The 17,581-nt window shown below is 42.5% G+C and overlaps 1 protein-coding gene across 10 annotated transcripts in view; it reads right to left on the reverse strand.

Annotated features, from left to right (window-relative positions):
• Nucleotides 1-13,622, reverse strand: part of MICU3 (Mitochondrial calcium uptake 3) — an 80,431-nt gene extending 66,809 nt beyond the window's left edge. For 8 of the 10 annotated variants that reach the window (XM_070086728.1, XM_070086724.1, XM_070086723.1 and 5 more), the window contains exon 1: nucleotides 13,382-13,622. In XM_070086728.1, coding sequence (XP_069942829.1) covers nucleotides 13,382-13,600 — 219 coding nt within the window. In that variant the 5' untranslated portion in view covers nucleotides 13,601-13,622. The remainder of the gene's footprint in view (nucleotides 1-13,381) is intronic. The other 2 variants (XM_070086732.1, XM_070086729.1) reach the window with 1 other exon arrangement.
• Between the last annotated feature and the right edge of the window lie 3,959 nt (nucleotides 13,623-17,581).

Here is a 17,581-nt window from a genome sequence, read left to right on the forward strand (position 1 = left end):
ATATATATATATATGCTACATTAACATTATAATAAATTTATATATGAAGCACTCAAAAACCTGTGCATTTTTCAACACCGGGAATGGCGGAGGCTCCATCATCGGGACATTCTTCTCATTCCGTTCATGTTTCAAGTGCATGTTAACTGTGTCAAGAGGTTGCACCTGCTACTGTTGTAATGTGTACGATACTGACTATGTAGACAATGTTAAAGCTGTTCTGTTGCATCTGCACATGGTAGGGGTACTGAATAGATGTTTATGCTTCTGCACACTTGGAAATGAGTGTGTAAAATATACTAGTGAAGCAAAAATGTGGAGGCAAGTCCCTTCACGTGACCAAAGAGGGTAACTTATTAGTTAAGCTTATTCAGGATCTTATTTTTTCAAACCACCAAGACTTTCATTACATTCTGACAGTCATTTATTTTCTGGCAATGAGTCAGACCCATACAATTTCATATTTTTTTAAAGAAATCCACTAATTTTGGGATGCTGGAGACATAGTGCTTTGCTTCCCTGGATTTCAATATCAGACTGAGATCCGGGCCGTTACCTGGCCACTCTTAAAAACGGATTTCATGCAGCTTCCTTCAATCCTTGGCCTTGCTGTGACTTCAGGAAACTCCATGAACAGAGGTGCTGATGCCATGAATATGGTAACGAGTGAGAAGTTGCTCATCAAAAACATTAAGTATTTCTCTCCATTCATCATCTCACCCCTGGGAAGAGAATAGAGACTACGGTCCCTATTACTGCCAAAACAAGAACAAAAAACTATGACCGTAGCAGAATGTTTGACCGTCTTGATGGTGAAGCAGGGGTCAAACTTAAAAATGCCACTTTGACGACGAACTTTGAAACATTCCTGATGACACAAAAAAAACGATTCATCACTAAACACGATATTTCTTCAATCACCCATGTTCCAACCCTCATACTCCTCAGAGCCTTTTGCACACAATGTTGCAGAGTGCACACAGCCACTTCTCCAAGAACATCGCTTGTTCTTAAATTCCTGAGCAGTAATTATAAGTTTTAGCATAAATTACATCTTCAAGAGTATCACTGCATGGGGTTGTCCCTTCTTAACAGTAGTAGTTCCATGTGGGCTGCTTGCAGTTCTGTTGAGGCTCTGGATAGGCTGTGGGGTATAGCCCAGCATCTCTTCAATATTCTTCACTGACACTTCCTCATCCAAGAGAGTGATGACGAGTCTTCTTCTCTATACATAGCATCTCTAGATCCACTGTGATCGGAAGGAACAGCTGTAGGCTGTAACAAAATTAGACAATCTGAATGGCGAATATGACATCTTCCTCCAACATGACCTGTAGATTACCGAGATTTTTTGCATTTCTGTCTCCTGTTTATGGTACTTACTGGCGGCTAACATTTTCTTCGCTGATATTACACTTTTAACTGAGTTTTTCTTAGGACAGGTTTTGTTCATACTGGGTTTAGATTTTGATTTAAGTTTAATTAAGAGTGACAATTAGGTATTATAAATTTGTCAAATTTATAATACTCAGCATTGTCCAAAATACCATTACCGTGCAATAAATGTTAATTTTTTAGCATTCCCATCATCTTCTGAAAACAAATTAAAACTGACTGATCACCAAGTTATGGTTTCCAAGTAACTGCCACAGGTTCACACACACACATGCTGCTCCTGCTTACCTAGCAGTAAAAATAGATACTGAATGTTCGTTAAATGATGTGGGCTTCCTAATGCAAAAAATCTGCTATGCAAATGTATGAGAAACTCCAGTCTTGCTGAAAGTCATATTGTGAGCAAACACACCAAGGTGATATTCGTTTGCAGTTCCAGGGATAATAGCTCCTGCTGTCTAGTCTTGGACAAAGAAAGCTCCAGAGATGATCGAAGAGCATATGTTGAGAAAAAGGTATAAGCAAAATGTAAGGTATCTAATGATCAATAGAACAAACTGAATATACTGTGTTACAAGCATTGTACATACATTTGTACATACAAGCATGTGCTGTGTTACATTAATACTGAATCCATAGTCTCTTAAATCAATCACTATCTCAGTGTGTGTGTATGTGAATATGAATGTATATATGTATATGAATATATAATATGTATATGTATGTATATATGTCATGCCGAATAGGTAAAACTTGTGATTTTGGCTTAAATAGCAATGCTCTTCTTGCCAAATAAGGCCATCAAAAATTTGTGTATGCAATAATTTTGCAAAAATCATTCTGAACCTAACGAAAAAATATATTTCACTGTGTTGATTAATTATTAAATTATTGTAAACTGATTTAAATATATTTAGTCGGATTAGGCTAAACTAAATTGGGATTGTTATAATAAGGTAAGGTAAGTTTTCCAAGGTTCTTTTGGTACAAAATTATTAATTTTTACATTAATATAAACAAAAAAATATATCTTTCAACGTATAAGAGAAAATTTTAGAAAGGTCTTAATTTTAAATGAGTTCTTGCTAATTGACTAGTTTTACCTATTCAGCACTACATACATGCATACATACATACATACATATATATATATATATATATATATATATATATATATATATATATATATATATATATATATATATATATATATATATGTATGTATGTATGTATGTATGTATGTATGTATGTATGTATGTATGTATGTATGTATATATATATATACAGTGGACCCCCGCTTAACGATCACCTCCCAATGTGACCAATTATGTAAGTGTATTTATGTAAGTGCGTTTGTACGTGTATGTTTGGGGGTCTGAAATGGACTAATCTACTTCACAATATTCCTTATGGGAACAAATTCGGTCAGTACTGGCACCTGAACATACTTCTGGAATGAAAAAATATCGTTAGCCGGGGGTCCACTGTATATATTATATTTATATTTATACGTATTATCACACTGGCCGATTCCCACCAAGGCAGGGTGGGGGATTTGGAAAAGGCTTATGACAGGGTGGATAGGGGGGCAATGTGGCAGATGTTGCAGGTGTATGGTGTAGGAGGTAGGTTACTGAAAGCAGTGAAGAGTTTTTACGAGGATAGTGAGGCTCAAGTTAGAGTATGTAGGAAAGAGGGAAATTATTTCCCAGTAAAAGTAGGCCTTAGACAAGGATGTGTGATGTCACCGTGGTTGTTTAATATACATATTTATAGATGGGGTTGTAAGAGAAGTAAATGCGAGGGTCTTGGCAAGAGGCGTGGAGTTAGAAGATAAAGAATCACACATAAAGTGGGAGTTGTCACAGTTGCTCTTTGCTGATGACACTGTGCTCTTGGGAGATTCTGAAGAGAAGTTGCAGAGATTGGTGGATGAATTTGGTAGGGTGTGCAAAAGAAGAAAATTGAAAGTGAATACAGGAAAGAGTAAGGTTATGAGGATAACAAAAAGATTAGGTGATGAAAGTTTGGATATCAGATTGGAGGGAGAGAGTATGGAGGAGGTGAATGTATTCAGATATTTGGGAGTGGACGTGTCAGCGGATGGGTCTATGAAAGATGAGGTGAATCATAGAATTGATGAGGGGAAAAGGGTGAGTGGTGCACTTAGGAGTCTGTGGAGACAAAGAACTTTGTCCTTGGAGGCAAAGAGGGGAATGTATGAGAGTATAGTTTTACCAACGCTCTTATATGGGTGTGAAGCATGGGTGATGAATGTTGCAGCGAGGAGAAGGCTGGAGGCAGTGGAGATGTCATGTCTGAGAGCAATGTGTGGTGTGAATATAATGCAGAGAATCTGTAGTTTGGAAGTTAGGAGGAGGTGCGGGATTACCAAAACTGTTGTCCAGAGGGCTGAGGAAGGGTTGTTGAGGTGGTTCGGACATGTGGAGAGAATGGAGCGAAACAGAATAACTTCAAGAGTGTATCAGTCTGTAGTGGAAGGAAGGCGGAGTAGGGGTCAGCCTAGGAAAGGTTGGAGGGAGGGGGTAAAGGAGGTTTTGTGTGCGAGGGGCTTGGACTTCCAGCAGGCATGCGTGAGCGTGTTTGATAGGAGTGAATGGAGACAAATGGTTTTTAATACTTGACGTGCTGTTGGAGTGTGAGCAAAGTAACATTTATGAAGGGGTTCAGGGAAACCGGCAGGCCAGACTTGAGTCCTGGAGATGGGAAGTACAGTGCCTGCACTCTGAAGGAGGGGTGTTAATGTTGCAGTTTAAAAACTGTAGTGTAAAGCACCCTTCTGGCAAGACAGTGATGGAGTGAATGATGGTGAAAGTTTTTCTTTTTCGGGCCACCCTGCCTTGGTGGGAATCGGCCAGTGTGATAAGGTAGTAGGTTGGTAGACAGCAACCACCCAGGGAAGTACTACCGTCCTGCCAGATGACTGTGAAACAAAAACCTGTAACTGTTTTGCATGATGGTAGGATTGCTGGTTTCTTTTTCTGTCTCATAAACACGCTAGATAACAGGGATATCTTGCTACTCCTACTTACACTTTGGTCACACTTCACGGACACGCACATGCATATATATATATACATACATCTAGGTTTTTCTCCTTTTTCTAAATAGCTCTTGTTCTTTTTTATTTCTTCTATTGTCCATGGGGAAGTGGAAAAGAATCTTTCCTCCGTAAGCCATGCGTGTCGTATGAGGCGACTAAAATGCCGGGAGCAATGGGCTAGTAACCCCTTCTCCTGTATACATTTACTAAAAAAGAGAAGAAAAACTTTATAAAACTGGGATGCTTAAATGTGCGTGGATGTAGTGCGGATGACAAGAAACAGATGATTGCTGATGTTATGAATGGAAAGAAGTTGGATGTCCTGGCTCTAAGCGAAACAAAGCTGAAGGGGGTAGGAGAGTTTCAGTGGGGGGAAATAAATGGGATTAAATCTGGAGTATCTGAGAGAGTTAGAGCAAAGGAAGGGGTAGCAGTAATGTTAAATGATCAGTTATGGAAGGAGAAAAGAGAATATGAATGTGTAAATTCAAGAATTATGTGGATTAAAGTAAAGGTTGGATGCGAGAAGTGGGTCATAATAAGCGTGTATGCACCTGGAGAAGAGAGGAATGCAGAGGAGAGAGAGAGATTTTGGGAGATGTTAAGTGAATGTATAGGAGCCTTTGAACCAAGTGAGAGAGTAATTGTGGTAGGGGACCTGAATGCTAAAGTAGGAGAAACTTTTAGAGAGGGTGTGGTAGGTAAGTTTGGGGTGCCAGGTGTAAATGATAATGGGAGCCCTTTGATTGAACTTTGTATAGAAAGGGGTTTAGTTATAGGTAATACATATTTTAAGAAAAAGAGGATAAATAAGTATACACGATATGATGTAGGGCGAAATGACAGTAGTTTGTTGGATTATGTATTGGTAGATAAAAGACTGTTGAGTAGACTTCAGGATGTACATGTTTATAGAGGGGCCACAGATATATCAGATCACTTTCTAGTTGTAGCTACACTGAGAGTAAAAGGTAGATGGGATACAAGGAGAATAGAAGCATCAGGGAAGAGAGAGGTGAAGGTTTATAAACTAAAAGAGGAGGCAGTTAGGGAAAGATATAAACAGCTATTGGAGGATAGATGGGCTAATGAGAGCATAGGCAATGGGGTCGAAGAGGTATGGGGTAGGTTTAAAAATGTAGTGTTAGAGTGTTCAGCAGAAGTTTGTGGTTACAGGAAAGTGGGTGCAGGAGGGAAGAGGAGCGATTGGTGGAATGATGATGTAAAGAGAGTAGTAAGGGAGAAAAAGTTAGCATATGAGAAGTTTTTACAAAGTAGAAGTGATGCAAGGAGGGAAGAGTATATGGAGAAAAAGAGAGAGGTTAAGAGAGTGGTGAAGCAATGTAAAAAGAGAGCAAATGAGAGAGTGGGTGAGATGTTATCAACAAATTTTGTTGAAAATAAGAAAAAGTTTTGGAGTGAGATTAACAAGTTAAGAAAGCCTAGAGAACAAATGGATTTGTCAGTTAAAAATAGGAGAGGAGAGTTATTAAATGGAGAGTTAGAGGTATTGGGAAGATGGAGGGAATATTTTGAGGAATTGTTAAATGTTGATGAAGATAGGGAAGCTGTGATTTCGTGTATAGGGCAAGGAGGAATAACATCTTGTAGGAGTGAGGAAGAGCCAGTTGTGAGTGTGGGGGAAGTTCGTGAGGCAGTAGGTAAAATGAAAGGGGGTAAGGCAGCCGGGATTGATGGGATAAAGATAGAAATGTTAAAAGCAGGTGGGGATATAGTTTTGGAGTGGTTGGTGCAATTATTTAATAAATGTATGGAAGAGGGTAAGGTACCTAGGGATTGGCAGAGAGCATGCATAGTTCCTTTGTATAAAGGCAAAGGGGATAAAAGAGAGTGCAAAAATTATAGGGGGATAAGTCTGTTGAGTGTACCTGGTAAAGTGTATGGTAGAGTTATAATTGAAAGAATTAAGAGTAAGACGGAGAATAGGATAGCAGATGAACAAGGAGGCTTTAGGAAAGGTAGGGGGTGTGTGGACCAGGTGTTTACAGTGAAACATATAAGTGAACAGTATTTAGATAAGGCTAAAGAGGTCTTTGTGGCATTTATGGATTTGGAAAAGGCGTATGACAGGGTGGATAGGGGGGCAATGTGGCAGATGTTGCAAGTGTATGGTGTAGGAGGTAGGTTACTGAAAGCAGTGAAGAGTTTTTACGAGGATAGTGAGGCTCAAGTTAGAGTATGTAGGAAAGAGGGAAATTTTTTCCCAGTAAAAGTAGGCCTTAGACAAGGATGTGTGATGTCACCGTGGTTGTTTAATATATTTATAGATGGGGTTGTAAGAGAAGTAAATGCGAGGGTCTTGGCAAGAGGCGTGGAGTTAAAAGATAAAGAATCACACACAAAGTGGGAGTTGTCACAGCTGCTCTTTGCTGATGACACTGTGCTCTTGGGAGATTCTGAAGAGAAGCTGCAGAGATTGGTGGATGAATTTGGTAGGGTGTGCAAAAGAAGAAAATTAAAGGTGAATACAGGAAAGAGTAAGGTTATGAGGATAACAAAAAGATTAGGTGATGAAAGATTGAATATCAGATTGGAGGGAGAGAGTATGGAGGAGGTGAATGTATTCAGATATTTGGGAGTGGACGTGTCAGCGGATGGGTCTATGAAAGATGAGGTGAATCATAGAATTGATGAGGGAAAAAGAGTGAGTGGTGCACTTAGGAGTCTGTGGAGACAAAGAACTTTGTCCTTGGAGGCAAAGAGGGGAATGTATGAGAGTATAGTTTTACCAACGCTCTTATATGGGTGTGAAGCGTGGGTGATGAATGTTGCAGCGAGGAGAAGGCTGGAGGCAGTGGAGATGTCATGTCTGAGGGCAATGTGTGGTGTGAATATAATGCAGAGAATTCGTAGTTTGGAAGTTAGGAGGAGGTGCGGGATTACCAAAACTGTTGTCCAGAGGGCTGAGGAAGGGTTGTTGAGGTGGTTCGGACATGTAGAGAGAATGGAGCGAAACAGAATGACTTCAAGAGTGTATCAGTCTGTAGTGGAAGGAAGGCGGGGTAGGGGTCGGCCTAGGAAGGGTTGGAGGGAGGGGGTAGAGGAGGTTTTGTGTGCGAGGGGCTTGGACTTCCAGCAGGCATGCGTGAGCGTGTTTGATAGGAGTGAATGGAGACAAATGGTTTTTAATACTTGACGTGCTGTTGGAGTGTGAGCAAAGTAACATTTATGAAGGGATTCAGGGAAACCGGCAGGCCGGACTTGAGTCCTGGAGATGGGAAGTACAGTGCCTGCACTCTGAAGGAGGGGTGTTAATGTTGCAGTTTAAAAACTGTAATGTAAAGCACCCTTCTGGCAAGACAGTGATGGAGTGAATGATGGTGAAAGTTTTTCTTTTTCGGGCCACCCTGCCTTGGTGGGAATCGGCCAGTGTGATAATAATAAAAAAAAAATAATATATATATGTATGTATGTATAGGGAAGTACCACCTCTATTGCTGGAATGGGGACCCTCATCCTCATGTATGTATATGTATATATATTGTACTGTAACCACAAAGAAGTGGCATTTAATCAATAACAACACTGCGACTAGCCAGGGGATCGAACCCGTGTTGTTTTAGCCCACCTCATGGTGAACAAAAATTCACAACGCTCTAACCCACAGGCAGTGGTGGGCACAGTTCCACTAATCCGCTAACCACTAATTAGCGGAACTAACTTTTTGTTTAGCGGATTAGCGTTTCAGCCAACTTCAGAAACCGTTAGCAGACCAATTAGCTTCCCCTCAATAATGTTCCACTAACTTTAAGTTTGCTAAAAAAAAATTATACATTGTTGGTAGTCGGAAAGCAATGTCTTTTCAATGATGCATGTGTTTGTTCCTGTCTATAATATGAGTTTCTCCTACAGTCAGTCAGGCATGCTAATGGCTGACTACGTGTAAACGTGACTTGTCAATTTTCGTGGGTATTGCAAGTTATGACAGTTTAAAAGTAAAGTACCTTTCCCAGTGCTGTAAAGTAACAAAGCAAAACTACCTGAGTACAGTGGACCCTCAGTTATTGGCCATTCCGCTTATTAGCCGGTTTTTCAGCTCCCAGTTATCGGCTGTTATTTCACTTATCGGCTGTATGGTACGCGTCAACCCGCCGCCACCAGCTGCAAGCGCATCAGTCTGGCTTTGTCTCTGGGTGAGTGAGGAAGCTTCTGCTCAGTCATCCAAACATTTCGCTATAATTCATTGATTTTTGTGGTTATCGATTAAGTGCAACTGGGAAATAAATAACCATGGCCCCACAGAAAGTTCCTAGTAAAGTTCCTTTGGTAAAGAAATTGAGAAACATGATGGAATTTAAGAAAGAAGTTGTTGAAAAGTATGAGAGTTGTGTTCGAGTGCTAGAACTTGCCAGGACGTATGGGAAAAACAAATCAACAATTGCTTCTATCGTGGCAAAGAAAGAACAAATCAAGGAAGCTGATGTTGTGAAAGGAGTAACTGTGCTAACCAAACAAAGGTCACCGATAATGGGAGATATGGAGAAGTTGTTGGTTTTGTCGATCACCGAGAAACAATTAGCGGGAGATAGTGTTGTGGAGCCGATGATTCATGAGAAGGCAAGGCAGTTGCATGCAGATCTTGTAAAGAAAATGCCTGGAACAAGTGCTGTTGTTAGTGAATTTAGGGCCAGCAAAGGCTGGTTTGAGAGATTTAAGAAGCGTAGTGGCATACACAGTGTGGTAAGGCATGGAGAGGATGCAAGTTCTGACAAATGTGTGGCTGAAAAATTTGTGCAGGAATTCAAGGGGTACATAGAGGCTGAAGGCTTCCTCCCCAACAAGTGTTTAATTGTGAAGAAACAGGCCTCTTTTGGAAGAAAATGCCAAAAAGGACCTACATTACGCAGGAGGAAAAAGCACTGCCAGGACACAAGCCTATGAAAGACAGGCTTACTCTTTTGTTCTGTGCTAATGCTAGTGGGGATTTCAGAGTGAAGCCTTTACTGGTGTATCACTCTGAAAATCCCAGTGTGTTCAAGAAAAACAATGCATCATGAATAAATTGTGTGATGTGGAAAGCTAATAATAAGGCATGGGTCACAAGGCACATTTTCAAAGAGTGGGTCAATGATGTATTTGGCCCCAGTGTGAAAAAATACCTCCTGGAAAAGAAATTGCCACTTAAGTGCCTCTTGGTATCGGACAATGCTCCTGCTCATCCTCCAGACTTGGAAGACCAATTCTTTATGGATTTCTGTTTTATAACAGTGAAGTTCTTGCCTCCTAACACCACTCCTCTCATCCAGCCCATGGACCAGCAGGTCATTTCTAACTTCAAAAAACTCTACACAAAAGCAGTGGTTTAAAGGTGCTTTGAAGTGACCTTGGACACTCATCTGACCCTAAGAGAGTTCTGGAGGAATCACTTCAGTATCCTTCACTGCATTAGCCTTATAGGTAAGGCTTGGCAGGGAGTGGCTTCCAGGACTTTGAACTCTACTTGGAGAAAATTGTGGCCAGATTGTGTCCAAGAGAGGGATTTTGAAGGGTTTGGGGGCTGACCCTGAGGACCCTATGCCTGTTGTGCAATCTACTGTGGCACTGGGGAAGTCCATGGGGTTGGATGTGAGTGGCAAGGATGTGGAACAGTTGGTGGAGGACCACAGGGAAGAGCTAACCGCTGAAGAGCTGCAAGATCTTCAACTGAAACAGCAACAGACTACAGTTGAGGAAATTGCTTCAGAGGGGGAGAAAAGAGAGGGGAGAAGGTGCCTTCTTCAGTGATTAAGGACATGTGTGCAAAGTGGAATGAGGTGCAAAGTTTTGTTGAAAAGTATCACCCTGACCAAGCTGAAAAAAGCCATATCTGCAACATGTTTAGTGACAAAACCTTCTTCCACTTCAGGGAAATCTTAAGAGACACCAAAAACAGAGCACTCTGGACTAATTTTGTGTGACAGGGGTCCAGTGACTCTCAAGCTGGTTCTAGTGTCATTAAAAGACAAAGAGGGAAGTAACCCCAGAGAAGGATTTGTTACCTGAAGTCCTTACGGAGGGGATTCCCCTTCCAAACACTAACCCCCAACTCCCTCTCTCCTCCTCTCTATCTTCCATAAGCCAAAAGGAGTCTTCAATAAAGGTATGTAATAGTGATTTAATTGTTCATGTATTTAGTTTATTTAGTTCTCAATGTTCTGTGAATGTAAAACTATAATTAATCTTAAAAAAAAAAAATGTATTTTTTGTTAATATTTTTGGGTGTCTGGAACGGATTAATTGTATTTACATTAATTCTTATGGGGAATATTATTTCGTTTTTTTGACCATTTCGGTTTTAGGCCGACCTTCTGGAACGGATTACAGCCAATAACCGAGGGTCCACTTGAGTAATTTTTCTCGGCGTTTACTTTTCAATTACTGATGATGTAACGAGTAAAGTATCATTTTCAGACTGTTATAAAGTAAAAGTAATAAAAGACTTCAGTACTTATGTAAAATTAAAAGCAGTGAGCAATTTCAGTACTTTTTAAAAAGTAAATACTGAAAAAGTTACTTAAGTACAATACTCAAGTAGTTTTACTTCGTTATTTTACAACACTGGTAGTTATACTCGAGTATTAAAGATGAGTACTATTTGCAACACTGTCCTTTCCATTAGCCTACAGAATTAACAAAATTTCACTTTTTATCCGAGTTTTCTTAATTTTGCAGCAATCTTGTCTCATTAAAATCTTTATGTTTACAATTTCTGTGGTGGTACTCTGCGGGCTTTCAGTTTTTTTCAATTTTAACCATGTTAGAAAGTTATTAAAATAACAGTCCCAAAATTTACTAAGATTTTTGTCTCTCTAATGAGTTCATGATACATTAACCTCATTATCAGTTGTTAGTTATTAGGAAGCTCTCCACGTCTGTTCTAAAAATCTTAAAAGTAAAAGACCAAAACACTAAACTGAATCTGAATTCATGTGAAAAAGTTAGTGGTTAGCATTTAACATTAGCTTCCGTTAATTTTTTCGGCCATTTAGTGGCTTAGCGTTAGTGGAGCTAATTTTTTAGTTAGCGGATTAGCGGTTAGCATTTAACATTACCTTCCGTTAATTTTTTCGGCCATTTAGTGGCTTAGCATTAGTGGAGCTAATTTTTTAGTTAGCGGATTAGCGGTTAGCATTTAACATTACCTTCTGTTAATTTTTTCGGCCATTTAGTGGCTTAGCATTAGTGGAGCTAATTTTTTAGTTAGCGGATTAGCGGTTAGCATTTAACATTAGCTTCCGTTAATTTTTTCGGCCATCTTTTTAGTTTGCAGATTAGCGGATACCAAAGTTAACTTTTCAGTTAGCTGGGCCCACCACTGCCCACAAGACCATACAATCCTATCCTATCCTAGGATAGGATTGTATGGTATCATGGGTTAGAGTGTTGTGAATTTTCACTCACCATGAGGTGGGCTAAAACAACACGGGTTCAATCCCCCGGCTAGTTGCAGTGTTGTTATTGATATACAGCCTCTCCTCACTCAGCAACGTACTCATTTGCTGATGACTTGAACTAATGACGGGCTCTCTAACCAGTATGCATACCTAAATCATGTCTTTTAGAGCTGATTTCCTCTATTCTGTTTATTACAATATACAATACACTGCTGTACAAACATTTAAAAATATACCGGAAATGTTATAAATGATGCAAAGATGACATTAAAACAACATCAAAGATACACAAATAATCCACACATGAGAGAGGAGCTTATGACGACGTTTCGGTCTAACTTGGACCATTTACAAAGTCACACTAACAGAAAGGAGAAAAGGAGGGGGTATATATAGGCCAGCAGACAGGGACGGGACAAGAGAGGTAGTAGAGGAAGACAAGTAGTGGTGGTGGACGTAGTAGTAGTAGCAGAGGAATCACTCAAAGACTAAGAAAGAGGAGCACTGCAAAGTTAGGCATTTTCCTGGTGTAAAAAGAAATGTATACATACAGTACATGATTTTTGTATCCTGGACTTTAACATTTAAAAAAGTTGTAGAGAAATACTGGTTTAGCAAAAGAAATTGTAGAGCAGAAAAAAACTCCCAAGTAGCATCGGTGATGTTCTCACCTCACACATTGAATGTCCATGATTCAATCCCTTAGACAGGTGGAAATGCTGGGCATTTCCTTACACCTGCTGTTGCTGTTCACCTATCAGTAAGTAGGTACCCGAGTGCTAGTCGACTGGTGTGGATCACATCCTGGGGGACAAGACTGAAGGACCCCAGACAGTCCTCGATGACACACTGACTGGCTAACCCTCCAGTTTAAAAACCAAAATAAATCTTATCTTAACCTTGAGTAGCTTTACATGCAAGTTGGATGGGTATATGTGGATGAGAGTTGGACCTGCCTAGCATGGGTTAGTAGGCCTACAGCAGTATTTTCTCATTCTTGTGTGACTCCTATTATTTATATTTTATATGAAGCCAAGAATGTTATTAGCTTTATTGCAAACACTCATGCACTGTTGTCTTGGCTTTACTAGATTACTGCTAACCATAAGTCCTAGGTCCCCTTCACATTCATATTGAGATGTACATTACTTACGTTATAAATGCCATGGTTATTTTTTTTCAACGGGACTAGAACCATACATTTGTCCACACTGAACTGCCACTTCTCCAACCACTACAACTTCCTGCAGCATTCTCGCATCAATTCAATTCAATTCAAAGTTTATTCTCTATAAGGATTACAATGCTGAGTTTACAGAATTTGGTTATTGTGTGGTTTACATGTAGTAAAATAATAATTACAGAGTGTACCACTAGAACACCTAGCATGGCTAGGCATTTCGGGGAGACTTAAATCAAATCTTAAGTTTAAAATATTATTTAAGACAGAGGTCAATGTTTAAAGCTACGAGTATAGATCTACTATTCTCATGTTCTAAAAATAAGCTGCCTTAAATGTAAGACTCACCATTCGACGAGTTGGTTTGGCAGCTTCCACCACTGCATTCTTCCTAATCCATTTCCATCCAAAATAAACCGATGTCGCAACAGCAGTGCAATACATATATATTCCTGGGTTACTGCTGATACTGCCATTAGATAAGTTTGTTCTAAAAGTCCTTGAGCACTGAGCAAATCGGTTAACTAAGTGGACATTGGGTACAATTCGCCTGGCTATGGCCGCCATGTTTGTTATGAATCGACCAGCTGATAGACGTCGGGCGGGCAGCCAGGGCGACCAGGGCGGGCAGCCAGGTGGGCAAGGCGGGCAGCCAGGGCGGGCAGCCAGGGCGACCAGGGCGGGCAGCCAGGGCGACCAGGGCGGGCAGCCAGGGCGGGCAGCCAGGGCGACCAGGGCGGGCAGCCAGAGCGACCAGGGCGGGCAACCAGGGCGACCAGGGCGACCAGGCCGGGCAGGGCGGGCAGCCAGGGCGACCAGGGCGGGCGGGCGGGCCAGCCAGGCGGGCAGGGCGGGCAGCCAGGGCGACCAGGGCGGGCAGCCAGGGCGGGCAGCCAGAGCGACCAGGGCGTGCAGCCAGGGCGACCAGGGCGGGCAGCCAGGCGGGCAGGGCGGGCAGCCAGGGCGACCAGGGCGGGCAGCCAGGGCGACCAGGGCGGGCAGCCAGGGCAGGCAGCCAGAGCGACCAGGGCGGGCAGCCAGGGCGGGCAGCCAGGGCGGGCAGCCAGGTGGGCAGCCAGGTGGACAACCAGGGCGGCCAGGGCGGGCAGCCAGGTGGGCAGCCAGGGCGGGCAGCCAGGTGGGCAGCCAGGGCGACCAGGGTGGTCGGGCGGCCAGGCATTATATAATATAATATAATCTTTATTTCTAAAAGTACATGTACAAGGTGTACAGTCATAGCTGACATCAATGATATACTGCTGTATAGAAAAATGCTTTTTTATGCAGAACATTTCGGGCAAATTAGGTCAGTTTTGTCCCAGGATGCGACCCACACCAGTCGACTAACACCCAGGTACCCATTTTACTGATGGGTGAACAGGGACAATAGGTGTGAGGTAACACGTCCAATGTTTTCACCCTTACCGGGAATCGAACCACAGACCCTCGGCGTGTGAAGCGAGAGCTTTGCCTACCAAGCCATGGGCCAAAACTAAGCACTAAACCCACAAGGTCATACAGCACTAGAGCGGAGCAGGCAGCCAGGGCGGAACCAAGTATGAATGATGAAGAACTTAATGAGAGTTGAAGGTTATTTACACCAGGGTCATTAAAGCTACACCTAACCTCTTCACCAACAAACTAATGGTTAGCATCGTGCTAACATCAACTAAATAACCTCCGCAGCCAATACTTGTTTGGCAAATCAAAGAGTGGACTTCAGGAATCGCAACAAAGAGCAATCCAAGCACTTTATACAACATATGTCGGGCCTATCCTGGAGTATGCAAAACTGATATGGAACCACACATGAGAAACTGGAAAAAGTGCTGAAGTACGCGACGAAGCTTGTTCCTGAGCTAAGGGCGTAAGCTATGAGGAGAAGCTAACGGAACTGAATCTAACAACACTGGAGGACGGAAAAATCAAGGAAGAGATGATAACAATTTACAAAATATTCAGGTTAATTGGTAGGGTAGCCAAGGACAGGCTGTTTGAGAAGCGAGAAACGGGAACTCGAGGACACAGCTAAAGTTAATAGCAGATGAACCACGGGGATGTCAGGAAGTATTTCCTCAACCTCAGGGTGGTCGGAAAGTGGAATGATCTCGTCGACGAAAGATTATAGAGAGGAGTGATCCGAACAGTGGCAGGTTAAAGTCGGTGCCGGATCAGCTGGGCTGTGGTTCGTGCATTGGACTACGTGCGGCCAGAAGTAACAGCCTGGTTGATCAGACCCTGATCCACCGGGAAGGATGGTCGTGGACCGGGCCGCGGGGGCGTTGATCCCCGAAATACCCTCCAGGTAGGACTCTGATTTCACCAGTATTTTTATTGTTAAATGTACCTGAAGTATGTAAAAAGTATGATGATCAGCATTTCCATCTCAGCCACAGGCATATAGGAATATATATTGAAAAATGCTGCAAAACAAACATTTTGCAGCATTTTATTAGCTTTCAAATGAGAGCAAAATGACCCTCCTAAGTTAATATACAGTGGAGCAAGATTAAATAATTTAATTTCTGATCACCCAGGAAATAGTTACTCGACGCTACCTTAGCACGACCTCTGACTTACAACCTAAGTTTGCTTTATGCGTTCACGCCCACTACACTAACAATGTTAGGAGTTAAGTTTGATTTTGTTTAGTTTGGTAATGTTCTGTTATAAAGTTGGTAGAATTACCGACAATATGTAAAGTAAAAGGACACAAGTGCAACTTAGTTTAGTTTAGTTTAATATGTTTATTATGCACCCCATACCCATCCTGTGGGCGGTAGTCAAAAGATTACAGAGGTACATAATTGGTCCAGGGACTGGACTCCAAAGTTTTGATAGCTGAGCAAGTTACAAAGGTAATGAACTAGATCTGGTCATAATCATGACCAAGTTACAAAGGTAATGAGCTCCAGGTAGAGCTGGTCACACTCATGAATAATTGCAAAGGTAATGAATCATAAACACATTAATCATGAGAATTTACAAAGGTAATGAGCTCCAGGTAGAGCTGGTCAAAATCATGACAAGTTTCAAAGGTAATGAATGATAAACACATTAGTTGCACTTGTGTCCTTTTCCTTTACACAATGTTCTGTTAGGTTAGGTTAACCTTCGTTTAGTATGATTTGGTTTTAATATAGTTTGGTTTGGTTGTTTGGATGGGTTTGACTGTTACTAGACGCCACCAGGTGTTACTAGACGCCACCAGGTGTTACTAGACGCCACCAGGTGTTACTAGACGCCACCAGGTGTTACTAGACGCCACCAGGTGTTACTAGACGCCACCAGGTGTTAGTAGACGCCACCAGGTGCTACTAGACGCCACCAGGTGTTACTAAACTTCACCAGGTGTTTCTAGACGCCACCAGGTGTTACTAGACGCCACCAGGTGTTACTAGACGCCACCAGGTGTTACTAGACGCCACCAGGTGTTACTAGACGCCACCAGGTGTTACCAGACGCCACCAGGTGTTAGTAGACGCCACCAGGTGTTACTAGACGCCACCAGGTGTTACTAAACACCACCAGGTGTTACTAGACGCCACCAAGTGTTACTAGACGCCACCAGGTGTTACTAGACGCCACCAGGTGTTACTAGACGCCACCAGGTGTTACTAGACGCCACCAGGTGCTACTAGACGCCACCAGGTGTTACTAAACTTCACCAGGTGTTTCTAGACGCCACCAGGTGTTACTAGACGCCACCAGGTGTTACTAGACGCCACCAGGTGTTACTAGACGCCACCAGGTGTTACTAGACGCCACCAGGTGCTAATAGACGCCACCAGGTGTTACTAGACGCCACCAGGTGTTACTAGACGCCACCAGGTGTTACTAGACGCCACCAGGTGTTACTAGACGCCACCAGGTGTTACTAGACGCCACCAGGTGTTACTAGATGCCACCAGGTGTTAGTAGACGCCACCAGGTGCTACTAGACGCCACCAGGTGTTACTAAACTTCACCAGGTGTTTCTAGACGCCACCAGGTGTTACTAGACGCCACCAGGTGTTACTAGACGCCACCAGGTGTTACTAGACGCCACCAGGTGTTACTAGACGCCACCAGGTGTTACCAGACGCCACCAGGTGTTAGTAGACGCCACCAGGTGTTACTAGACGCCACCAGGTGTTACTAAACGCCACCAGGTGTTACTAGACGCCACCAGGTGTTACTAGACGCCACCAGGTGTTACTAGACGCCACCAGGTGTTACTAGACGCCACCAGGTGCTACTAGACGCCACCAGGTGTTACTAAACTTCACCAGGTGTTTCTAGACGCCACCAGGTGTTACTAGACGCCACCAGGTGTTACTAGACGCCACCAGGTGTTACTAGACGCCACCAGGTGTTACTAGACGCCACCAGGTGTTACCAGACGCCACCAGGTGTTAGTAGACGCCACCAGGTGTTACTAGACGCCACCAGGTGTTACTAAACGCCACCAGGTGTTACTAGACGCCACCAGGTGTTACTAGACGCCACCAGGTGTTACTAGACGCCACCAGGTGTTACTAGACGCCACCAGGTGCTACTAGACGCCAC

The sequence above is a fragment of the Cherax quadricarinatus genome, chromosome 19 (assembly GCF_038502225.1).
Source record: "Cherax quadricarinatus isolate ZL_2023a chromosome 19, ASM3850222v1, whole genome shotgun sequence".
NCBI classification, from domain to species: domain Eukaryota; kingdom Metazoa; phylum Arthropoda; class Malacostraca; order Decapoda; family Parastacidae; genus Cherax; species Cherax quadricarinatus.